Below are 26,089 nucleotides of genomic sequence, written 5' to 3' on the forward strand. Positions count from 1 at the left end.
TTCACTAGGGCGCCCTTTTAAAACCCCCTCCCTCCTCCGCTCTGTGCACGCCGCCATCACAATCCAAAATTGACCCATATTCTTACATCACACCCGAAGGGTTCCTTTTCTTTTATGCTTCTCGCGTGTTAAGTTGCAGCACGCTGCATTTTACGACACTTTTGACACAATTCTTGCGATGTTTGCTTCCCCGCCCCGCCTTCTGCACTGCACACACACCACATTTTCTGTGAGCGGAATATGAAATGCACATTCACAGGCACACATAACCGACGTTTGCCACGAAAAGGTGGCAGAAGGAAAAGCAAAACTCGTGAGCATCCGCCATTCAAAGGCTGCAACGGTTTTAAGTGGATTTCGACGCCGAAGTTGCAAGCAAATGTTCCGGATTTCGCGTTAATCAGAAGAAGCGGGAAATGGGGAGGGGGAGGGGGGGGGGTCGCCTCGGATGGAGTTTAAGTTTCATGAGATATTACAGACTGTCACGAGAAGCTGGAGAGCTGTGCACACGAACATAATTATTGTTATGTTTACGTTACATGTTCTAGAACACATAAGTTTATTAAGTTGACCTTTTTTTTTAAATAATAAATTTTAATATTAAATGTGATCAAAAAGTTGTAAATCAAAAAGAGTAAACTGAAGTAATACAAAGAAAATAAACAACGTAAAAAGAATTTGAAAATAGAAAGGAAAGAAAGAAAACATCGAAGAAAAAACTGCGCTAAGCAATGTGCAACAAACCAAACAAATATGAAAAATGTACAAGCCAAACTAAGCAAACAAGAAAAACCAAACAAAAAGAAGACCATTAAAAAGGTACCAAATGCAGTAGAACAAATAAGAAAAAGGTCACAAGAAAACAAGAAAAGCAGAACACACACAAATGTCAACATATGACACAAGCAAACTGACAAGGGGATCAGGTCAGCAGTCCTGCGGATGAAGAGAAAACTGGCGGCACGTGCGTGCTGCTGCGGCAAAAAAAAAACCGGAACAACCCGACGATGTGCACCAGCAAGCCTTTTCTGGCCGATGGAGAAGGGGGAAGACGGAGGAGTTTGGGTCACAAAACAGCGAGAGGGAGAGCAAGAGAATTGAGAATTTATGACAGATCGTGCCGTTGCCATCTTGGGCGGAGATTAAAAATAAAAATTACTTTTATCTCATTTCCTTTGCCGCTCTTCGCCGTCTTGCCGCTGGCATAGAGCAATGCAGCGGTGTGTACAGCACAGGGACACACAGGGAGTGGTGTGCGACCACCATCCCTTTCGGCGGTGCGTTTCCGTTCCATTTCCTGTTCGCGGTACCGGCGGCCGCCACGATTCCGAGCAGAAGACCGGGAGACGCGCAACACACACACATAACTAAAACAACAACCCCTTTGGCCTCTCTTCTTAGCACGAAAGACGTACGAAAGGAGCAAACGAGCCAAGAAAAGGGAGGACTGGAGGCCAACGAAAAAAGAAAAGGAAAAAAGGGTCGTTAGGGATGGCGCACAAAGTTTGCATTCCCGTCGCCGCAGCCAGTCGATATTGGGTTTGGAGGGAGTGCAGCTTTTTTGCCACCGGAAGCAGCCCAAACTGGGGTAGATTAAAAACAGGCAATGAGCATACCGGCACACACAAAACAACAGTCGCCAGCAGCACACAAACAACGCAAACGTGACACAACCCCCGTGACCCGCAAAACGACGTGAGAGAGAGAAGTTAACTGGTCTTTTTTGGGGAGTTGTACCAGTGAAATAATGCGCATCGTCCTGTGCGCAACCTCTAATATCCTGTGCGGAGCAGGTGGAGCAATGGTTAAGGCAATGCGCCTCGAGAAGGGCTCGAGATAACCCCAAAACGTGACGTGCAGAAGAATATTTGGCGCAACCTTCTTATTTATGTCGCTACTTTGCGCAAACCTCTCTTGTACATAAAATAAACATAGATCGCGCACACACAAACACATACCTTCATCTCGTTGACGATGTGCTGAAACAGCGAACCGATGGTGGCCATGCCGGCATCCGTACCGCTTCGATCCATTCCGATGTCCATCGTCGTTCCTCGCCGAACGCCGAACCCGGGGGAAATGATTCTTTCTAATCCACCTTTGCTAGAGGTGCGCCAATGGGTGTTTCCACTAGATTTATCGCTTTTTTACCGATATCGTTGCTCTTCCAGTGCTCACACACTCTAATAGAGAAACGTGATCGGAAACAATATGTATTCGATAGATTTTCCCTCACACCCCCACTGGACAACGCGCGCGTGGAAAAACGACCGTATGTGCTTCTTTTATAACTTCTTTTCTTTCTACACACACACGGACACAAAATGGAGCAACAAAATGTAATGAAATAATAAACGAATGGTGTAGCACTGCCCACTAGGACACGCTCCTTCTTTTCACTTCCCACCGAAACACTTTTTGTTATCCTTCTTGCTAGATATTTTAGATGGGGCGCGCCTCGTAAGGCCTCCCGCTTTATCAACACTCGCTCGTTCACGCTATCACACGCTCACACACACACACACATACACCACACTGGGTGATGGGGAATACGACTCGTGTTTTATCTAACGCTACTGCTGCACGTTAGAAAATGGGGGGAAAAATCAATACCGCGCTGCTGCTTTTCCACTTCCCACGACTGCAATGACCATCCCCTCGTAATGCGCGGGTGGTGAACCACACACACACACTTGTGTGGACCCGTTGCAGAAGGATGAGGCTTCACCGTTCACAAGCAGCTCGAATTTACACACGTTGCCACCAAAAACACTGGACCGAAGGCAAAGAAGCGGGAACACCCGGTGCGATCACATTTCCCGGAAGCGCTAATCCGTCTCTCCGGACCGGAAAAAAAGCTAGCGAAGCGCGAACCGAACACAGCCGGACGCTGTAAAAGGGCATTCGAGTCAGGCTGCTGCTGCTGCTGCTGCTGCCATTTGTATCCTATCGAGCCCGAAAGGATACTCTTCGTTGCGCTCGTTTCCGGACTTGGTGGTTCGCAATGTCGCTTTGTGTTGCGCGCTGTTGCTGGTTCACTTCACTTCACCTTAGTTACACTTCATTTCACTCAGTCTCCTAAAATGAGAGGAAAAACAGAATCAATAAAAAATGCTCCACTATTTATCAAACGCAGCAGGAAGGAGATGGTGGAGATTAAAATCGGTGCAAACAAGACACGATAATTATTGAGATAACAAAAAAGCAGCACACATCGGTCCAGCGGTTTCAAGCCGTTCTCGTCTCCCTCTCTCTCTATCTTCACATTTATCGCCCATGTGTGTTTAGGTGGTACATGCTTCACCGCGTGCAGGATCGATTGATCGATCGATTGGTTCGATCGGAGTGCTCGCCAAGGTCTTCAGCTTTCAGAGCGCGGACCATCACGCCGTGTGTGCACCGTCGTTCTGCAGCAGTTCGCCCACAAATCGCTTGCAGCAACAACACGCCCGAAAGGCACTCGTGGTATTTGGCGCATACCACCACTACCCAACCAGGCACACGCTGGTTTTTGGTAAAGGAAAAACACAGCTTTATTTCAAGGCAGTTATCCGCGCGCGTTTCGTTCCAAATGAGTGTCACTTTCCGAATGGAAATGTGAGCCTCTGTTTCGATGATTACATTGGACGCGCTTTGCGCTTGTACGCCTCCTCTTTGTTTGGCGTTTGGCGGCGCGCTAGACGTTAGAAGGAAGGTATCGATGTCAGCCGGATTAGCAGGAATTTGACGACATCGCTCCCTGAGGACACAACACGCATACACGCTCGAGTAGAACAATCTGTGTGGAGAAGAAAGAAAGAGAATAAAAACAACGATTAGTACTTTAGTTGTGGCTATCCGATGGCAAGCGATTAAGAGGTGGAATTTCCCGCCCAACAATAGTTGCCTAGAATGGAGACGACCCTAAAACTAATAGCGTGTACCAAAGCGATGCGCCCTAAAGGGTCCCCCCTCTGCCCCATTGAAAAGTCCGACTACAAATCCATTCCAACACAGACACACACACACACGCTAAGTCCGGAAAATTCAACGCCAACGCACGAGTTGTCCGCTTGCACACCGCCCTGCCTCACATATAATGCCATTTTTGGGGCACTATTTTTAGTATGATAGAAGAAGCATGGAGCTTCTAATCGCTCGTTTGGGCGGGTTTTCGTTCCCCGAAACTGAATCTGAACAAGCCCCGAAAACATCACGGCGTTATTTTTACGCCCGGTCAATTTGTCCATTTGTCCCCTGGTGAGTGGGTGAAAATCGTACACATACGAGAACGACCAACCCATTCATGGGGAACGGACTCGAAGGCGGCGACGGACACACTTTCCGGCTGGACAACAATGCCACACACGATCTATCACTTCATCGAGAGAAGATGTGTGTCGTTGTTCGAGAAGGTAATCATGTTACAAATCGTTTTGTCAAAGCACAAAGAGCCTGCGTCAAAGCCCATTTGTATCGTTGGTTGTTGACACTGTTTCGAATTTCGTTTAGCTTCTCTGCTCTGAGAGATTCTGGGGATGACGAGTGGCGGGAATGCAATGTTTAGCAAAGGATTTGAAGGAGTTTTTTTAGGACTTTGACATGATTATTTACTTTTTTATTTCATTAAATAGCTTTTAAAATATAAATTTCATATAGGTTTATCGGAAGAAAAGGCAAAGCTATTATTAAAGTTACAGCGATTGAAAGGAGATTTTAAATGATTCTGACGAGACTATCGCATTTTTTTTTTAATAATGCTGGCAAAGGAGAGTAAGAAAGAGTTTATCATTTGATAAGACAAATTGTATATTTAAAAAAATACATTAGCAACAATACATTAGCAGAAAGATATCAAATGCATCCACTGGTAATATGAACAGATACAATTGTTATAAATTCCCAATTGAACCATGTTTTATTTTTAAAAATATCTTACAATTGCTACGCTTAACCTCATTTCCTGTGTTACGAAAAATCATTAAGACCAGAGCACTGCATATCCGAGTCGACCCGTAGCGCAGAGATGAACACATTTTAGCACTGATTTAGCTCCGTTCCACAAAGATCCATTCCAAGCTGACAACAAAGTGTAAATACTGTGCGCCTTTATGCAACGATCCCAGCGCGGGGGAGGATGCCATCTTCTCCGCCACGACCAAGCACTGCAGCTGAATGACAAAAGCAAACAGCTCGCCCGGGGCGCATACAGAATGCATCACCACAACAACAGCCGGCCAAAATGACAGACAGATCTCCCGTAAACATGGCTAAATTATTGAATGGCCTTTTCTTTCGCTTCCAAAACGACAACGACGGGCCGTCGCACCGTTTGCGCACACAGTCAATCCTCGGCCTCGGTTCGATTTTCGTGCTCTGCCGTTATGCCCCTTCTAATGATTGTTTTCTCCGTAGGCCAATAGAAACGACGAAGAAAAGTCGTTCGAAAAGGGATGATGCCTTGGGTAGGTGGTGGGTAAGAAAGAAAGCCAACGTGTGTGTGTTCCTGCTGCCTACATCTGCAGCTGCACCCACCAACAGGAAGGGATCACACACTGAAGGAACAGAAGGGGAGGAGTGTGCTGTCTCGCGGGAGTTGAGGACAACAAACAAACCCACCGTCGTAATGCCATCCTCTCCGTCCCTGCTCTACTGGGATTTGTGGCCTCTCTTCTGGGTCCTGGGCGTTTGTTGCATCCGGAATGTAAGTAAATTTTCGAAATCACGATTCTGACGAGCTACTGACGAGGTTCGTGTGATGAGCTGCTCGGCGCGCTCGGGTTTGCTAATTGAATCGGAAGCCACAGCGCGAGATGGAGAGAGCTAGCGCGTGCTCACGTGGGCTCTAACGATGGTCCAACCACAACATAACGAGTGAAAATAATGCACTTCAGTGGAGGAAAAAGAGAAATGCCCATAAAAATAAATTGTTTTGTTTTGCGGCACAAAGCGCTTAGAGGTTTTAGAATATAAATCACACCCGCTTTTTATGAACAACGTCAATTCAATGATTTACCGTTGTGTGCATATTTGGCTTGCTTCTTTTTGTTGTCTAAAAACTTGTGCAGTTATTGCCTAAGCGCGAAACAATCGATTGATTTAACAAAATAAAGATTTAACTCCACCAGTGTGTTGGCGTTACGCGATTGCTGTTGATCACGAACAAACACTTTAGGCAGAGGAACAACATATCCCGCCGTTCGGGCGTTGATGATAAATTATGTTCAATATTGTTGGCGAACGACTGCATGTGGGATCGATCACGATTTATCTTCAAACAACTACTAATCCTCCAGAGGCTGCTCCAACAGCAGGGAGATGTTCGATGCCCATCCAAACCCATCATTCCGAGAGCAGAGTTCGTGCTCTTTTCCAGCGAAAGGGAAGCGTGAAGTGAACCGTTTTTTCATACCAGACAACAACAAAAAACCCTGAAGTGGTTTTGGTTTGGTTACGATTCGACGAAGGTGCATCGATTCCAAGAAGCATTGCAATGTGCAATATCTCTCTCTCTCTCTCTCGAATGCATTTCACCCCAGTTTTTGCTCTACATACACTCACAACAGCACGCAAGCACACCCCATCACACGAAGAAGGGTTGGGGTTTTTGTGGTTTGGCCATATAGCAGGTCGAGAAACGAGGAGGAAGAAAAAGCCCCAAACTGAAATACTCCAACAACAGGTTAATTTGCGGTAAATGTCAATTGCATCGAATGCGATGAGAATTGCAACGAAAGAAAAAGGTGAGGCACCACCATTGGTTGTACTGTTACACCGTAGGACTATTATCGTGAATTGTGATTGCGCACCACAGAGTGCAGCCAGCCGCCATTCGACTTCGACTCAGAAAGATCATCGCACTGAGAAAAGCTGACCCAAAAAGATTTGTAATTATCAGATTTAACCTTTAGTACCTTCGGAACGGGATTTCCAGACAATGGGCCTCATCGCGAACGAAAGTCGATAAAATTTATCCGATCGGTTAATTTGCTCGAATCCACCGGTGGAATTTATTTTCCACCGGTGGATAAATTCTCCACCGGTGGATAACTCTTTCCGATTCGAGTAGCCATTGATTTTGCCTATCTGTCAATCACACTTTTGTTTACATTTAGAGGTGTTGTTTTGCGGAATGAATAAAATAGTAAATTTTGCTTATTTACGGACCATCTAGTGAAGAATCCACACCAGGCCTTAGACAGTACTGACTGTAGGCCTATTCAAACAAACCGGGTAAAGTGTAAAACGGGTTGTAGGCTGAACAAGTCTAGTTGAAACAAAATCGTATGAACTGGAGGACGAGGTTTGAATACTTTCTGAGCTTGCCACCTTCACTGACGCTTGTCCTGTGCCATATACCATGTGCGTCCATCAACTCCAGCCACCGCGAAACAACGCGGTACACTTATTCCGTGCAATAAAGAGTGTCCGAAAACGCTCACGGTCTCTTGCCCTCGCCAGTCCATTATCCTGGCCTTAATGGTTGAAGTCTCCAAGTCATCTGGCCACTTAACTTTAAACCTACTACGCCCCCTCCGCAATGGCGGATTTAACGGTAAGCGGACTGAGTGGCCGCGGGAGGTCCCGTGGATATCAAGTCCAGCATATATGGTGTGTACAGTAGTCTCATCCCGGGCCTCCGTGAACGATAGAGGCTCCACGGACGAAGGGACTCAAAGACTACAAGGGGCCCATATATGAGGGATCCCAACCAACATCCCCCACTTCCCAAAAAAAAAATAAAAAATTAAAGTGTATTTGTTTCAAAACCAAGTGATGAAATCCACTCCCCACCACCTTCCGCACAACACCTGGGTCGTTCGTTTCCATGCGTTTAACATGGCCTGTCCACTGAAACCTGGCGAGCTTGATACGACAATGAGTGTGCTTTCACACATACGATGATGATTTCGTCAGATTTGATAAAAATAAAATAACTACGTTAAAATTGTAATCTATGTGATTCAGTATAAATGCTTTTCAAGTGTACATATTCGTTTAAATGGATGAACAAAAAAATTCATTGGGTGACACGTTTGTCACGAGGCGTGGAACATAGCGATGTGTGTGTCAATCCGAACACTCCCGGGCTGTACCCTTCCATAAGCGACCCTGAGTTTTTGGGGATGGTCCGGAAGGTACAAGTAGGCACAACACCTTCGATAGGTGCAAAACAACGCAAACGATTCCGACCGGAACTCGCCGCTCCAACGGATTTGAGTTGCTTATAATTTCTTGTACCTAGTGATAATACTGGTCTTCCCAATCTCGTTGCGTGTCGGAACCGATTCTAACATGCCATAAGGCCATAATATAAGGTTGGATAAAAGAGAAGGATTAGCAGAAAAGGATTTTTTTGGTTTCTTATTTCTTAGCTTGAACTATAAAAACTAGATACCTGTTATAAACCTAAATTTATGTGTTTTGATTATTTAAAAAAAAACAGGTAAATTTATATTTTCTAAAAAATAATATTTTAGCTAAATCGAGTGATAAAACATCTCAAATAACTCAAACAGCAAAAAACATTTTATTTTGCGAGCTGTTAAACATGGTTTTTAATATTATTTAGTTTTCCACTGTTATATCAACTGGGGTGGATCAGTAGATATGGCTATCAAACTGAAATGGTTTTTTTATATGGAGTTTTAAACTGCATATCCCACTGCTCGACTTTTTAACCACGTTGCTATGGCGGCAAACACCATTCCACTCCACTGCCAAACCGATCGGTTAGCGAAGATTCTGATTGAGAAAACGCAATTGGATAACATTGGAATTTTGCTAACCGATCGGCTAAATTATCCACTCCGTTATCGACTTTCGTTCGCGATGAGGCCCAATGTGGGGTACATGATCGTGTAGCAATGGGTTCGTGTTTTTGTCCAGAAGTCTTATAAAATGAAATTTTTAAAGGATAAATGACATATTAAATCAACAACAAAGAAACATGATTTAATATCACAAATGATACAAGCAATATCACAAAACAGTTTGCCCTTGAAGTTGCTCTTTTCAAACAATATCATAACAATTTCAGATCATATCACAATAGTAGCATGGAACATGACAAATCCAGCTTAGAACTTTAGTTTAAATCACTTAATCATCATCTAAATGCTGATCAAATGAAATGAAACATACTTCACTAATGCAATATCATCTGATTGGTTTGTGATGATGATTGACTATTGATTTGCTTTATCAAATGAATCGCTTTGTATCTAACAACTTCTTCCGCAATAAAATCAACCGACATAAAGAGCTGCAAAACTATAACCAACTCAGACATATTGCACTTTCCGCAATTAAAAAAAACGATTCAAACGTGCGCTGAACGCCAAACTCATTCAAATGGAAAAAAGAGGAACGAACAGGGCAGCACACATTTTAAATCCGAACCCATTACTAAGCGCTGCTCCGTATGCTCGACTTAAACGATCGACAGGCAACGATCAAACGTCAAACCCTCTGCCCTCTGGTTGGCTCGCTGTTCCTTCTTCCTCTTCGCCTTCTCTCGCTTGATACTGGGTGCTGACTGAAACCTTAGCCCCATTTTTAACATCCCATTGCCACGTCGTCGTCGTCGTCATTGGCATCGGATTGCGTCATCGGTTGCATTCTCGAGTCCGGGTGGGATGCCGAACGATTGCAAACGATTCCAACCACTGCTGCTGCTGCTGCTGCTGCTGCTGGCGGTCGCTCGAGGCAAGATGGATTCCAACTTTCAAGCAACACGAGATCGAGGAAGGTGGTGTTGTGGATGCAAGCAATCGATGCTCTTCTTTCCTACCTGCCTGCGCGGGGAGGAAGCCTTAGAAATGTTCCAGTTGAGGGGGGAGAGCTCTTAACTCAATTCGAACCGTGCCGAAAGAAAAAAAAATACAACATCGAAGTGCGCCCTGTAGGTTAGAATTTCAAATTTAACCCCCGGATCGGATCGCTTTACTCGAATCGTCGCCGTGCCGCAAGCACTTCCTTCTACACAGTCTTACACTCCCCCGAAAATGGTTTGCGGTGGTTTTGTTTTTTTTTTACAGAATGCAAAGGTGAGGAAGGAGAATAAAGAGATGGGCCGCCCTACTGGCTCGGAGAAGGCGTTCTTCTTAAACGGGCTGCTAAATTGAGCGCAATTGACAATGAGCACACGAAGGAGGTGTAGAATGTCGAACAAGCTGATGTCGCCCGAAAGCAAAATCACGGAAAAGGGCATTACAAATATAAAAGAAAATCATCAGATTAGAGGATGAAGAATTAGAGCAAGAAAAAACAGATTTAGCTGATTCCAAGCCATTCAATAAAATGAAAGGATAGAACAGATCACAATGTTACCTCATCAAAGAAACAAAATAATCATTCAAGCACTTAAAAAAGCAGATTTAGTCATCGTTTTACGCGGAATGAGCTTGATGGCTCATCAACGCATCGAGCTGCTTTGTAACGTAATCAGTCACTTGAGTTTGGTCATCAATTAGAAGGCGATACAGTAAGCCTTTTCTAAAATTGCTTTAAAAACAAGTAATTCCACCATCGGATCAACAATTTCTTCTGTTGGAATGACTAGGATTGAGGAATAGTTTCTCACAAACAATGATTTTATAGCGACCAACAATTGAAAAACTAAAATCATTCTGTACTAGAGAGCATATTTGGTCTTCAATAAATGAAAACTTGTAACAGATTACTTGAAATTAATATTTTCAGACATTCAACACAGAATGAAAATGGATCTCATCCCACACAATACCTTGAAATGCTTCTCACACACGCACATTATATGCTGCTACAAGTCAGTCTACATTCTTCAAACACATTCCAACCCAAACACCTTTCGTTTACTTCGAACAAAAAAAACAACCCCCGGAAGTAACACCAACGCAGCAGTTTCGCAGGCTCCAAAAACTAAAAACTAAAAACTGCCAGTCACTGCCAGTCGATTAAAAGCAGTCGAAACGGTTCACAAGTAGAAGTTGAATTTCCTCTATTTAGCACTCACCAAAACCCACAGACACATCCAACAAACAGCTTTTTTTCAGGGCGCGATTTAGCATTATGTGATACACGGTTAAGGGGGAATCCGTTAGTCGGCAAACGGCAACGAAGAAGTAGAACAACTATCATGTACCCCCCCCCCCCCCCTCTGCACCACATACGTTTATATCCAGCACGAAATATCGCTGGCAAAACGATATCCTTCTCTGGTCGGGTTTAGGTATTTCCGCACGTCTAACATTTTAGACACCACACCACAGGCTCAGGCTTGAGAGATCAAGTAACACGCCGTCGGGTCAGGTTTTGCTTTATTTCGTTTCACCCAAGAGAGTACACTGGTACCTCTAACCCAGGGGCGTACAATCATCATCTATTCCAATCTTTGGTCCCGCCGTACAGAGCCGGTGAAGCTCCGTTGTGTACCGGCAGACGTGTACACCATAGCATGGCCTTGCCTTCATTGGGGGGTTGGTGAGAAGGGCTGGAGTAAGGGCGGAAGGGTCCCTCCTTTCCGATTGCGACCAAAAGAGACGGCGGGCTTTCATATTTGCATAGAATCAAAAGCGGTGGGCACACGTTTATTTATTTATGTTGCGCGTTGCATTTAATTCCAATCCCTTTCGGAAGGAATCCTCTTATTCTTTTTCTCTCTCTCTCTGCCTTCCCGTCATAATCTTTTCACACCGAAACATGTTAAAAGCGCGCGAAATTGAAGAGGGAATCTGTGTACCTGTGTGTACTTTATTTTTATTTCATATTTATTTTACCCTCCGCAGTTTAAAGCCCCGTTTCGTTCGCTTGGTTGGCCGGAGCTCCTCTGTTGGTCAGTCTGCTTCTTCTTCTACTACTTCCCGTTCGTCATCATCTCATCCTCCGGCGTGCTTTCACCTGCCACACTCAACTGCACACGCGAGGAGAAATGAGAACTGCAATTGATGTCACGCTGCATATCCCGACTCAAACCACCTCTTCCATCCCATCGCGCTTTTCTCTCTCTTTCCCCATTAATCCATTTCCACCTGACCCCTTTCACTTCGGTGGATTACAATCCCGTCTTCAATTACAGCTTGTATTATCCCCGACGTTCCTCTCTTCCTCCACGCCGCTGCTTTCCTTCTTCGCGTACCCAACAAAAATGCAAAAATGCAACAAGATGCACCACCACTGCCGGGAGTAACGGAGCCACCGCGGAAAGAAGATGGTAAAATGATACAGAAATTACTGCCACACAGGTCTGTCATCACGATAAGAAGAGCCGCGCGCCACGACACAGCACACAACAACACGGAGAGCTGTTGTTTTTTCTTCTTTTGCGCTGTGACATTGCTTATTTTTGCGAGCCCTTTTTGCTCGGTGCTTGGGAGGAGGTTAAAAAGGAAGGGAATGAAAAATGATTGAGATAAGAAAAGAGCTGTTTAAATTGTAGGTCTGACGGGAAAAGATGAAAGGTAAGTTTGGTGCTGAAGCTTTCCGTTTGAATTCAATTTTCCTACTACTAAAACGTTAGTCTCAGATTAGTTTTCATTTATGAATATCAAATTTGAATAATTTTGTTAAAAATAAAAACTGAAATATTTTCAAGGAGATCATTTTTAACAGTATTTTAGAAATAGTAACGCTATTTGTAAAATGACTAATATAGCAAAATAAATTTTACTTCAAACCCCTTTTTCCAAAGACTTTTTTTGTTGCGAAATTGCGTGAAAATGTTGTAATTTTAAATTTAATGCAGCTTAATTGAATGAAACCAGAACTGGAAAAAATAAATGACTTCTTTTCTCACATTCCCAACGGGAGCTATTACATCAATAGGAAAACAAAAAAACACTTCAGAACTTTAATTCGCCAACTGCTCTCTGGCTCAATACATCCATCACGCCGGGAAGAAAAAGGGACGCTGGGAAAAGAACCGGAAATGAACACCGCACCAGAGGAGTTTGAGCTTCCACTCCAGCCAACTCTCAGTGACTGATTGCATTACGAGTGAGTGATCGGCAAAAAAGAAGCGTAGCACACTTCACTGCCAAGCTGTCGATTGCGAAAAAATGAAGCAACAGAGAGCTTTGCACAGTTGTAGCGACTTTCAGCGGCAGTCTTTGGCCGGCGAAACAAGTCACAGGGGCGAACAATTTTCCTCACCAGCAAACCAACCCATGAAGCAAACATAAATGAAGCAACGGTACACAGCATCAGCCTCCCACACCTTCTTCTCTGCTCCACTGAGACTTCACCATCGCCAAAATAGTGTGTCCATCGGGTGTCCATCGTCGGGGATTAAAAAGAAAAAAACCAAGCTAATGATTAAAACATCACACGATGCTGCATAGGCTGGCGTTGCCCGTACGATGGTTTGAGTTGGCCAATCTTCACCAAGGAACACTCCCAGCAAGGTGGTTTGGGGCTGATGGTGGATGGCCCTGCCCAAAAGAAGAAGGGCAATATTTCTTCGTCTGTTTGTGGGTGGGAGGGGGGCCACAAAGGCAATAAAGAGCAGTAAGTTTTTACCTTTTCGGTGACCGAATGCCGGCGCAAAGCTCCCAACCGAAGGAAAACTCATTGGAGAGAAGAAAAGTCAGCACAAAAAAACAAAACTACTTCAGTAAGTGGAAAAAAAACTCCCGATCCAAGGCTACCACCACCGGCATAACAGATCGCAATCAGATTGGAACGAAACAGACGGCAAACGGCCACTTTCCGTTTTTCGTTTTTCACCTCCTGTTCGAGCAGCGACGCGGAGAGGATGGCAGCGGGTAGAGTAGATCGATGCAGCGATGGATGGATACAAGAGTTTGACCAACAAAACGCCGCTTGCGGTTGAGTCACCTTCTTCCGCCATATACCTCTTCACCCGGGGGAGAGGGTTGTGCGATCAAAAGTGCACAAGACGCGCACCGAACCTTCTCACTCAGAGGAAGAGAGCACAGTTTGGCGGACTTCTTCTTTAAGAGGCACAAACAGCGATTGAGTGAAGGAAGGAGTGCGGGCGGGTCGTGAAAACATCAATCAATTACCACCCTTGCTACTGCGTACCTTGAAGAGAGAGACGAAAAGTGGGCAAAAAGTTGAGCCTTTAACATGACAGCCACTTTTCGTTGCTGCTTTTATTGCACCAGTTACAAGCAAGCATTGCGCATTACTTGAAACTGTTTGGCTAACAGATCGAATTGACCGAAGGCCTAACATTCGGGTGGATGGTGGATGGGTTGGCCGTCCTTTGAACGATGTGTAACAGTGTTACTTTTCCACTCGAAGCAAGGAAAATTGATGCACGTTTCGTAAAATTCCACACAAAAAAAACGTGATTTTGCAACTTAAAAAGTCATACAAAATCACAGAAAAATTTAGATTAAATGCTTTAAAAGTGTTGGAAGCATAAATACAACCATAATTTAAGCATTCAACTTTAAAAATATTCAAACTTAATAATTCAACTACAGTATACCAATTTTCGCGGTCAAAAATACCCAAAAAGGTATAAAAAAACACAATTTCTACTGGGTAAACGTTGCTTGCGTTCTATTCGCTTTCGCAAGAGCCGCTCCAAAAGCAGTGCAAACGAAGCGCATCACAGCCCACAGCACCCCTCTTTCTTTACGGTAGCCCTTCGGAAAGGCAACACGCAACAGACACCGCCCGACAGACAAAACGGTCCACACCAACAGTCGCCCTCCTTCCGCCCGTAACGCACGCTCAAAAGCCGAGCCACACACGGAAGAATAATTGTTGCAATTACATTTGGCCGCCCTTAATTTTGTGCACCGCCTCTCGTTCCGCCTATCTGTCCAACGGTGTGGCTGCTGCAGCTACTAAAACAAACCGACGGGATATCTAATTGGACCGAACCGATATGGCTTAGAAATCTTCGACATTGGCGAGAACACACGATGCGATCTTTTCCGAGCGCGCGCACGTCCATCTCATGCATCACTCTCAGCACGCAAGGGCTGGGCTAAGGGCGGCGGTCACTGCGTGCGACTGTGCGTGCATCATGGCCTTGCCAACGGTGCGCGAAAGATCGCTTAAAATGTCTGAATGCATTACGATGAGCTACATTTGCGCCAACCGAGCAACGGACCGTCGATCGCCGACTAAGAAAAAGGGAAGGTTTTGGCCATCAGCACCGGCAAAGGAATAGAAGAAGTGGCACGAAGGGGGGGCGCCAGCACCTGGTGCCCGAAGAGACTTTCCATCAATTTTGAAATGGTAATGGAGTTAATGAACAGGAGGATGTTTTGATTTGGAGCATATTTTAAAATGTTTAGATATAATTGGCTAGAACAGCATCACTGGAGCGTTTAAATTCAAATTGATGGAATCACTAATCATAGATTTTTTAAAATAATTTGCAGCATTTTTTTAATTTATTGTCTTATATACACACATATTCCCTTTCCCTACTGTCTTAATATCATATTATACCCTTATTTCAGTAGATTTGTTGGTTTCAAGTTAAGAAAAGTTAGCTCGAGATGCGACTTGAACGTCGACCTTTATCGTGACATACTGGTCGCTTGGCACGACACTACGAAAGGACTACAAATACACAGTGCAAAAACGTGATAAAATGAAACTTCCAAACATGATCTAGTGCATTACTTATCACTTCAATCAATGCAACAACATTTCAACTGCATTTAGTCACAAAATAAAAGAGTACAGTAAATTAATTAATGCCCTCTCTCATATATTAAACCAAAGCCCAATACACTGTATGTAATGTTGGCTGACAGAGCACGCTACCCCCCACCTTCTTCAATTCCGGTCGCAAAAGCTCACGCTCCATCGGTTCCTCCCTCTCCTTACGGCCCACTCGAGTGTGTAGGATGGATAAGTTTCTTAATCGATTGTAACGGGTGCGTCCGCCATAAAAATAGATCAAATCGATCGACTCAAATCACTTCCCCGTCCACCCTGCGGTACAGAGATTGCACCCTGCTAGTAGAGCTCGCATCGTTAGCCGGGGCTCGTTGCCCATCGAGGACAGAAGCACGGTCTCTCAGCCCCCGCCCGGAACTGGTCGTCGACAGCTTAGCATATAGAGAGCAATTTTCCCTGGCCATCGCATCGCCACGATAAATAACTCATCGCGAGATAGATTACGGCAGCCCGGCCGCCCGTCCTGGTTCGGCAGAGGGGATGATATCTGGATGTTGCTGCTGCACAAAGACGTCCATTCACCCGGGCCATTCCTTCCAGCGCCATGGCCATGGGACCGGCTCGCACAACTGTGCTGAATCACCCGTGTGCTGAAGTGTGCTGATTATTATTACACGCTTCAAAACGGGTTGTTCCGGAACGGACTCTCGCTCTGGTACTACCTCTCCCCTGCATCCCTGCCCACAGTTTATCTTCCGAGACCGCCCGTTCGCCCGTGGAAGGTGGGCAGATGAGTGCATCATTGCCACACACACACACATACGCGCGCGCCACAGCGAGCTCCAATGGAAGAAGGAGCAACACATAAAATATAAAGAAAGGAGCCGCAACGCCGCCGCCCAACCAGCGACGACCAAATCACGACAAAACCGATCCTTTCATACGGGAGTCGGCCCTTCTTTTCCAGACCATGACCGACCGTTCCCTTCTCGCACCCACTCCCCTATCTGGGCCCTTTGACGAGGGCTGGCGCGCTACTGAATGCTGCTGCTGCTGCTGCTGCCGGCGGTTGCTGCGCTTCTGTTGCCTCGTTGGTCGCTCTCATCGCTCCTGCAGGAGAGAGGAAATGGGCTTTTAATGCGGAACGTGCCATAATTGTTGGCAAATAGCGTGCAAAATCGAACCGCCTTTGCAGAAGAACGGGGAGATGAGTGTGGCGCGCGGTCTAGCAAAATATTAACTACATACACACGCGTTACAAAAGGCTCCCCCCTTCCGGCTTAGGGAACCTAGGTAAAGGGGAGAGCTGGCTAGATTATTAGATGAAGCTAGCTTACTCTTCAGAGGCGCTGGATCGGAGAAGTTCACCCATCGTGAGTGATATTTATGTCCCACTGCCTTGACGCGCCTTGTGATGTGCGCTGTGCAGCGAATGTCAGGCGAATGTGGTTGCGCGTATGATGAAGCTGTCGGGAAGTTCTACCCCTTTCCAACGGTTAACTGATTCTAAGGTACCGTGAAATGAACCTTTCGGTCTTTTGATACCGGACAGAGTGCGCTGTGAGTGTGCGTCTCCCGCGTCTCATCAAGATTAACGGTCAACAAACTCTTCGGTTGTGGAGTAATAGGATTAGAGCAATGCTCCACAAAACTGACTTCTACACAAACTTCAGCAACTGGAGGTATAATATTACAGTAAACAAAAATCACGTAGTAGATATTTGATTTTACTTTCTCCAAAAAAAAACCGCTTCTTTCCTTGCGATTTCAGGTCCACTCAATCCTGTTTGGCAAGAACCTTTCCTATTCCAATTAATTAGAGCTTGTTGATACGGTAACACGATAACAAACAGTGTTGTAATAAGGACAGATCCTTCCGAACTTCTGAAGTCAGCAAAAACAACGCGAAAAACAACCAAAACCCCATTCTCCAGTGCCGGGGACAACATCCGCGATGCCTATCATTCCACCAGCAAAGGACATTAGGCAGAGGATTAGGCCCTGAACGGAAGGAGCGACACGGTCGTTCTAGTCGTCATCGTCGTCATGATTGTGATTACTTTGTGTTACAGGATCGCCAAAGGGGGAATTCATTTCGAGAGAGAGAAAGAGAGAGAGAGAGAGAGAGAGAGAGAGAGAGAGAGCATTTTGTGGATTATTTAACCTAATTAGCTGTCGACAACGGGCAAGATCAGCGAATGGAATCACATAAGCTGAGGCATGATTAAAATCTTAACGCTAGGCTCAAAGTGCCGTTGCTTTTGATACAGTTGAGACTAAACATCACGTTCCGGGGTGAAGTTCTACTCCCCCAACAGCTCCACCAGCAGTAACGGGTGGGAAAACTGTGAACCGTCATATTCATTCTCTCGAAGCTCCCAAAGAGTACACGATTTAGGGCAACAAGCACACCCCGGGGAGCAGCAGCGTACTTTGTTTCGTTACGCACGATTTCATGGACCGTCGTTTGTGTTGGCTCTCCTCTTCCGTTACGCTTTGGGATTTAAAATTCATCTGACCTCTCACTAACCTTTTACGGTATGCAGTTTTGCATATGCACTCGTAACGTTACAGCAGTGTTTGTGTATGTGTGTGGTGGTCAAATTCCAAAGTTTATTCCCTATTCCAATTCCAATTCCAAGCCAATCCAATGACCATCCGTGGACAAAGCGGGACAAAAACATCCATTTGAAAGGCCAACCTAGGAGTTCAATTATTGGAAATCAATAACATTTTTAGTTCAACAATAGAAGTTACACCGAGGTATTGGTCGAAAAGATCGCCCGGTGTGTGTTGTGTGATGCAAACTGGGCAGACCTTCCGAAAAAGGGAGATTTTCTGCTGACAACTAACTGTGGTGGCCACAGCGCCACAGATCGCATGAACGTACTTTGTTCCACCATTTGTACGGGATGAAGCGTTTAACCACCGGCCAGAGACTAAACAATGCACACACACCAGGGTTGGGAGGAGAACAAGATACACACACACATGCACACAACCGACGAACACATCCACTGGAACGAAATGGTAACGGGAATTGGAAAACAGGCCGCCGAGTTCGCCGATGGTCACCTTCTAGCTCAGTTTTGGCGTGATGGACAGGGTGTGTATGTGTGCTTGTATGTGCATGTTTCGAGAGGAGAAAAGCTTGATAATCGTTTTACAAATTGCTGGAACCATTCAACCAGGATGGATGATCGTGTTGTGAACTTGATACGAGAATATTGAGAGATATGGAAGTAATACACTTCAATTTAGGATCAACCAGTTTCAACGTTGAACCACTGTCAGCGTGTTATATAGATGTGGTCTAGATTAAGTACTGTTTCGTTACGTTACATTCATAATGTATCTAGTTTGAATAAATCATCTTTGTAGCCAATTTTTGGCATCCCACTCTAGTGCGATTCAGCCATACTTGTTAACTTTATCTTAGAGGAAAAAACCCTCTGGCAGTAATAAAGCTTGTAACCTAAAGAAGTACATAGATAAAAATGAAGTGATTTGGCATTTAACGTTCTATCTCACGCTGTACTTCTACTTGCTGAAGCTAATTAGCGTACGCAACCTTGATATTTTGGCTCGGTCCTAAACATTTGATGTCTTGTTCAGGTTTAAAGGCCATTTTAACGAATTTGCGGAAAATGTCGGTTTTAATATCTCGTAGAATTGCCTCATCTATCCATTTCAAAGAACTTGTTCATTTTTGACGCAGGAAGAAGTTCTTATTTGACGTAATAATAGCTGTCCTATCTTGGATATCTAAAAGTGATTGGTGGATATAACTAGCAAGAGAGTCAATCTTAAGTGTGTGTCTGCATGCGATAGATCTGTTCATGACATAAACCAACGATAGGCATGAAGTTAGATCTAGAATGACTAATAAGTTTGAAATTGTTACAAAAAATGTAGCTTTATTATCATAAATATTGAAATTTTAGGAGGATTAGGAGTTGAAACTAAACCAGTTATTAACCCTTTGAAGGCCATCATATTTAAAGGACTTATTATGCCAATATAATCTTCTTCTTTGGCACAACAACCGTTGTCGGTCAAGGTCTATCCGAACCCAGTAATGGGCTTTGACTATCATATCAATCTTTATGATTACCAGTAGCAGGATAGTCACGATGCAACTCGGGTCTTGAGCCCATATGACGGACATGTTGTTAAGTCGTACGAGTTGCCGACTGTACCACGAGACAGGCATGCCAATAAACAATACAATTGTGAAAGTAAAGAAAGTAAATGTTACCAATGAGTTATTTTATTTTCATTTCGTTTAGAAATACATTGGCCATCATGAACAGACGTTTTGTTAAATATCGGTCAACATGCTTTTATTCAATGTTTAGCAATCAATATTTCATACCGATTCAATAATAACTTGACAACCGATAACAACCCAATTTTCAACGTATGCAAAAGATAACAAGAGGGGTGTAAAAATTGTTTGAACACAAGACTCATCTCCTAATAAAAGTTAAAAATCAGAACTATATCGGTATCGGTAGAGAAAGTGATAACACTTTTAAAAAATAGCTTTCAGTCATATCAACGGACCTCAGCAACTGTTTGCCCATTCAACCGTGCTATACACTATCCTAGACAAATCGCTTGAAGTACACCACCACCACCCCAAACCCTTCCCTCGCACATACTGAGCACATTACCGGCAAAGTGTCTGTAAAACGCGACCGAGAGAGCCTTTTTTCCTCTGTTCCCTGCAATGGATGCTGAACCGCGAGAACCAAAAACAAGAGAAAATCCCGACAGGCCAACCAACAGCCCAGCTCCACCGGCTCCACGGCACCCGGTGTGTTTCGGTGTGTTGCAGCAGCAGCCACGGCGCCATTGTTACACACGCCAGGCCCAAAAGTGGCAAACGTTCAATCACCACACCAACACACACACACACACAAATGTTCAAAGTGCCGGCGCGCACACAGAGTTGCAGGAAATACGTTCGTAAAGGGCAAGCAGGCCAAGTGTAGAGGCTCCGGTAGGCGCCAGCAACCGCTGACGCCATATCAACCGACAGCGCATTATGTGTGTGTGTGTGTGTGATGAAAGAGACGAGAAGACAAACATACCTTTTCCGCCCCCTTGTGCAGCAGCATCCGGCAAACGTTTGATGGATGGAAAATAAAAGGGAATATCAGAACGAAATAGAGAAATGGAGCCCCGTTCTAGGGTAAGTGTACTTGTGTTTGTGTGTGCTTCACTCAAATTGGTAACAGAAGGCGCCGCTCTCGGGCGTGTGGAAAAGCATCAACAAATAGAAGTGCAACGCCAGATCGCTATTGACAACAAAGCAATCGAAAAGATCTGTGCTGCGCTGCCCCGTAATCGATTATTCGCTATTAATCACAGCTTCACCCATACATGCGCGCACCGGATGCGTGTACGTAACAGACACACAAAGGCACGGCTTCGGTGGGAGTGTGTTGTGTTGCGGTGAGGTGATATTCATTCTACTGTGCGCTCATCCCCCTCGCGTTGCAGCAGCGTTTTCCCCCTGTGCTGGAAAAGCTCTCACCCGAAAACGGGAACCATTTTCATGGTCATCATTGCGTCGTCCTTTCGATTTACACCTTCGCCGTCGTACCGGGAGAGAGAGAGAGTGAATGAGAGAGAGAGATGGGAAAGAGATGGAATATTTCCCAAAAACACTGTTTCGCAAAACAAAGGTGCGAGCGAGCAGCACATCAATAAAACCGGGGAAGGGGAAAAGAGAGCATCATGCATGATGCTATAATTGGAAGCTGTTGCCGGAAATGCTTGGCTATTGCCTCGGCAATGGCAGTACGGAAAATCACTTTTTCTAGCCTTTATTTAAGTTCTTAAAGCAAACAGTTTTACGATGACTTACCTCAAATTGGACGTATTTCCAGCGTTTGATAGACGATTTTGGGCTGCTGTCTCCGTTTCACACAAACAAAAAGCAGGATACCATGGCGTAAGATGGTTGCAGGAGAGCGTGTCCAGCACAATACACCCGCACGCACACACACACACACACACTCGGGCGCGTTTGTTCTAGCCTTTCACCATTAGTGCAGGGTTGCTCGCTCGCTTTCTCGTGGACGGGTTAAGTTGCATTTTGCACCACTTTTGGGACTGAAGTTTTAAAATGCATTGCAAAGAACGTTACACAAAAGAGAAGGTGTTCAAAGCAAAGCATTCAAGTTTACAGTCAATTTCAAACACAAATGTTAACCTATAATCCATGCAACCCTGCACTAATTTCACTACGTCTCAATCTATCCTATTGCACACATTCTCGCTTTCATCCAAAAGCTAATCCCAAAGCCTTCTTTTCCTCATCCTTCAGCCATACGCACATACACACACGCGCTAATTACGTACAGTCGGCGTTCACATATGATCCTTTGCCGTGAAAATGGACGGCAAATTTGCCGCAAAAATTAAAGTTCCAAACGCACTGCTCGGCAAAGCAACCGGAAAGTGTGGTGGCGCAGAGACAGCCCTAGAACCCATCCTGGGGGAAACAACACAGTACGGAGCTGCATGCGCCTATGTGGCTGTGTGAGTGTGTCCCATCCAGTTTACCACCGGTGTGGTGTTGGTAAGCACTGCTTTCACAGACGCATTGTTGTGTATCCTTTTTCCGTAGCAGCAGCCGCAGCCGCCTGCCTGCACCACTGTCTACGTTTTATTCTTACTGCTGGCCGCTTTTTCCTGCACCGTCGCACGCAGGTGTGCGTACAAACAGACGACTACCAGCCTATTCTACGCACGCGAAATGCACACATACACACACACTCGCACAAACACACTGTGGGCATGAAGAAGAATGGAGGGCTCTCGTTTCGGTTTTCGGTAGCGCTTCTCTGCTGTCACGCACGCAACTTTTGGCTTTTGCACTTTCATCCCCGAAAACTGCAATACATCCAAGAGCACACAACAAACACACACACACGCGCGCACACACAAATAGGCACAGCAACTGCGTCGTCCTTCAACGCACACACACTCACACACCCACCGTCTGTCGGGAGCCCCTTGCGTTTTGTTTTGTGCAATCGAGAGGTTAGGATCTTGTTTGACTTTTCGATTCTACCGTTCTACCTTTCCACTCACAAACAACCATTCGAAAAGAGACTTTGCGACCGAAGGAGGCGTACTGATTGGTTTGTGGCTGTGGCCTTTGCCGAGTGCTTCGTTCGTTTTCGATGGTTGTGGAGAAAAGGCTAAAGGGAAAATAGCCAACTAGATTTGAAGCGCTGAAGCTCAGACAGACAGGGGGGAAGTTTTAAACCCGAAAACACACAAGCACACACACACATACACACACATGCACTACTGTTCTCATTTCCCTTCTTATTAAAAATACAAACTATTCCTCTTGAAAAACAACACTGAATTATTCACAAATTCGATTGCCATAGCTGGTACGCACGATTAGAATATTCACGCTCTGCTTTTCCACCGGCAACAAACACTAACTACATGCAGTAGAGAAGAACACACATCACCAGGCGCTCGTGGTGCCGCAGAACACGTCCATCGCTTCGGAGCAGGGAAAAAAACTGTTCGCAGCGGTTTTCCTGCACACTTGGCCGAACCGTGCTTTTGTTCAGCTAGACTTTCTAGCTGCTAGTGGGAGCGAGCGAGATGCTGGGAATGTTGAAATTGCACACAAATCCAAGTAGGCAGTGTGAAAGAAAGAAATGAAAGATAGCAGTTGCTTTCATTTGCTTGTATTCAAACCAGTAGAAAGAAAGAGAAAAAGTATGCACTTTTGTTGCGCTGTCTCGAGAGCCGAACGAGCAAAACATCGACGGCGAGTTTATAAGCACGGGTTAGGATAGCTTCTTTTCATAGCGTATGTCTTGTTTGAGTCAAAAAAGCGTGTAACGTTGAAATATTTTATTGAAAATTAAATTATTTTTCGTTTCATCACTCTCAGTTAATATATTGATCCTTTCAACGCTTTAGATTTATTGCTGTAAGCATATTTGAATAAAGGAATTAAAGTGGTTAACTGGCTAAAATCAATGCGATGTTTTTCTACTCATATGAATTCCCAATCAACAAAATGCGTTCTATAGGAGCAATAGTCAAATGTGTGTCAAATAAGATTATTATTTTCACAGCATTTTTTTAATTTTATTAACTTTGAGCGTTTTGGCCTCATTTTTATCAAATCGTGTAATATCAGGTGAAGAAATGAATAAATTATCTTGCTAGTACTTGCTTTTATTTATTTCTCGTTTTCTGAATCCTTCAATACTTTGTGAAATGATAAATTAAAGATCACCCAAGCACCATAGATTAAGCATACAGGGTTTTCGAGGATTATGTAGACACGTTCAGCGAGTTGTAGTTTTGTTCAGGCATATAATAGACTCTATCAGCGAGGTATATCCTAAGTGCCACAAATCCACTAAACAACCACTAAACGGGTTCTAAACGACTCAAGCTCTCAACCTAAACGGAATATAGAAAGACTTCATTTAGCAGACGGCAAACGTCTCATGCATTCTAAAAATATCAAACAACTTGAAAATCGAATATTCATAGAAAAAAACGAAAGCTTCATAGCGTTATTGGTTCGCTTAATAGATGGCGTATTACAACTCATCATTATATTGCTGTCCTTTTCTTGCAATGTTGTTCGACAAGTTTCATCTAATCATGACCCATACAGCCTTCTAACTTTCTGAGCAAAAATCGAATGGTCGTGTGGTCAGATGCGTGGATATCGACACCAACGACCATTACTCAAATCTCACTTACTTTAGTGCTTGTGGTTTACATTGGAGTTTAGTATTTAAACAATCGTATCACCGTTCTAATTCTAGCGATGCATAATTTCAATGCAAAACCATACAACAGTACAGAGGGAAGCAGAAAGCGTCAATACGAAGAAAGCTCCACTGTGTGGTTATCCCACCAGCAGATGGCGCAACCAGCTTTTTTATTACTATTTTTAGAATGCATCAGTCTTTTACGGTCTGCTAAACGAAGTTTTTTTTAGATTCCTTTTAGGTTTAGAACCGTTTAGAACCCGTTTAGAACCCGTTTAGTGGATGTGTGGCACTTGGGTATACACGTTAAAATACCGTACTCAAATGCAATTGATTTGTCACTTGGTTTTGAAAATACATTTTTCGCGGCCCACATCTATTGATTTTAATCAAGGTGGATTTAAAAATATCAGGTGATGGACTCTAGTGCATTTTGACAATTCGTCACTTGACGTAAGGTCCCCAGGATTCAAACTTTGTTTACATTAATTAAATTTGTTCATATAATTTATCTACCCTATTTTTTCGAATAAATATTCTTTAAAAATATATTTTGGACTTTGCGAGTTCTTATTTAACATTAAAACATGGATTAAAGTGTGTTTTTTTGTGTTATTCCGTGAATTTATTCTATAATTCTTTGTGTTTTCGACATTTTTGATTAGGAAAAATTAAGAAATCATTATTTTTTTTCAATTTTTACATTAATTCCTTATTATCTACGAGCCACATGGACAATTTACTTAAGATTAGAACTCATGCTAGCATGATTTTAAATTTCGTGCATAAACAAATCATCAAATCTTTTCTTAATATATTACATTTTTTCGATTAAATCAATAGACATACTAAAATGCACATAATAACAAAGAAATCTGTTATATTTGCTATGCTTTGTGTGTGGAAACCAATGGTTAACGGTTCTAAAATGACGTAAAGTCCCTCAACTATGGCGACCCCCCAAAGGCCCTAATCCACCACCTGATATTTTTAATCCACCTTGATTTTAATTCAACACTTTTAGAAAGCTTCTAATATTGTTCTAGACATGCTTGTTGAAATTTTAATCTTGATTGCACAAGTGGTCCGAGGTTGGAGACCACTGGTTTAGTGTATTCAGGCACTTGGTATGTGTATTCTAGACTTAGTATAATGATTATTTTCTGGAAATCCGGTTGTTTTTTTCTTACAAACCTATGTGTTTTGGTTGAACTAGCAGAAAACTTTGGCACGTTAAATTAACAAAGCATACCAACTAAAACGCGTGCAATTGTTGAATTCCAACTGTAGATTAAAAAAGAGACTAACGCGTATAAACGCAACTGTAGCAACAACTTGTTTTCAGTTTTCCAGAGAATCTACGCTCTCGCCACTCTCATTTTAATCTTTCTCTCTCCTGGATGCGATTGGTGGAATATACACACGGCAGTTCCGAAAACTGGTGCAATGTTCATATGAATTAAGAAACACATAAACCGTTATCAGTTGCACAGGCTCACTAGATTTAAAATTTTGGTCCCGTTTTGGACGTTGCAAACCACCTGTACTGAGAAAACAGTGCAGTTAATAGTGAGAATAGTCGGAAATCGCCTCACGTGCCACTGGTGGTAATTATGTTTTCCATTCATGGCATAGTTGTTGGAAAATGGTTAAAAAAACCTCATTAAAAAATAAAAATAGAATTAAAGAATTACTATATTTTAGCATCTATTTTTTCAAATCCGTACTCTACCAATTGCTCTCTC

The 26,089-nt window shown here is 43.9% G+C and overlaps 1 protein-coding gene across 12 annotated transcripts in view; it reads right to left on the reverse strand.

Moving 5' to 3' along the window:
- The window catches only part of LOC120960996 (uncharacterized protein DDB_G0283357), an 80,377-nt gene extending 57,193 nt beyond the window's left edge, over positions 1-23,184 (reverse strand). For 3 of the 12 annotated variants that reach the window (XM_040384513.2, XM_040384512.2, XM_040384511.2), the window contains exons 1-2: positions 22,994-23,182; positions 1,959-3,078 (exon numbers count right to left, since the gene is read on the reverse strand). In XM_040384513.2, the coding sequence (XP_040240447.2) occupies positions 1,959-2,045 (87 nt within the window). In that variant the 5' untranslated portion in view covers positions 2,046-3,078; positions 22,994-23,182. Of the gene's footprint in view, positions 1-1,958; positions 3,079-22,993 lie in introns of all 12 variants that reach the window. The other 9 variants (XM_040384518.2, XM_040384519.2, XM_040384520.2 and 6 more) reach the window with 7 other exon arrangements.
- Between the last annotated feature and the right edge of the window lie 2,905 nt (positions 23,185-26,089).

The sequence above is a fragment of the Anopheles coluzzii genome, chromosome 2 (assembly GCF_943734685.1).
Source record: "Anopheles coluzzii chromosome 2, AcolN3, whole genome shotgun sequence".
In the NCBI taxonomy this organism is placed as follows: domain Eukaryota; kingdom Metazoa; phylum Arthropoda; class Insecta; order Diptera; family Culicidae; genus Anopheles; species Anopheles coluzzii.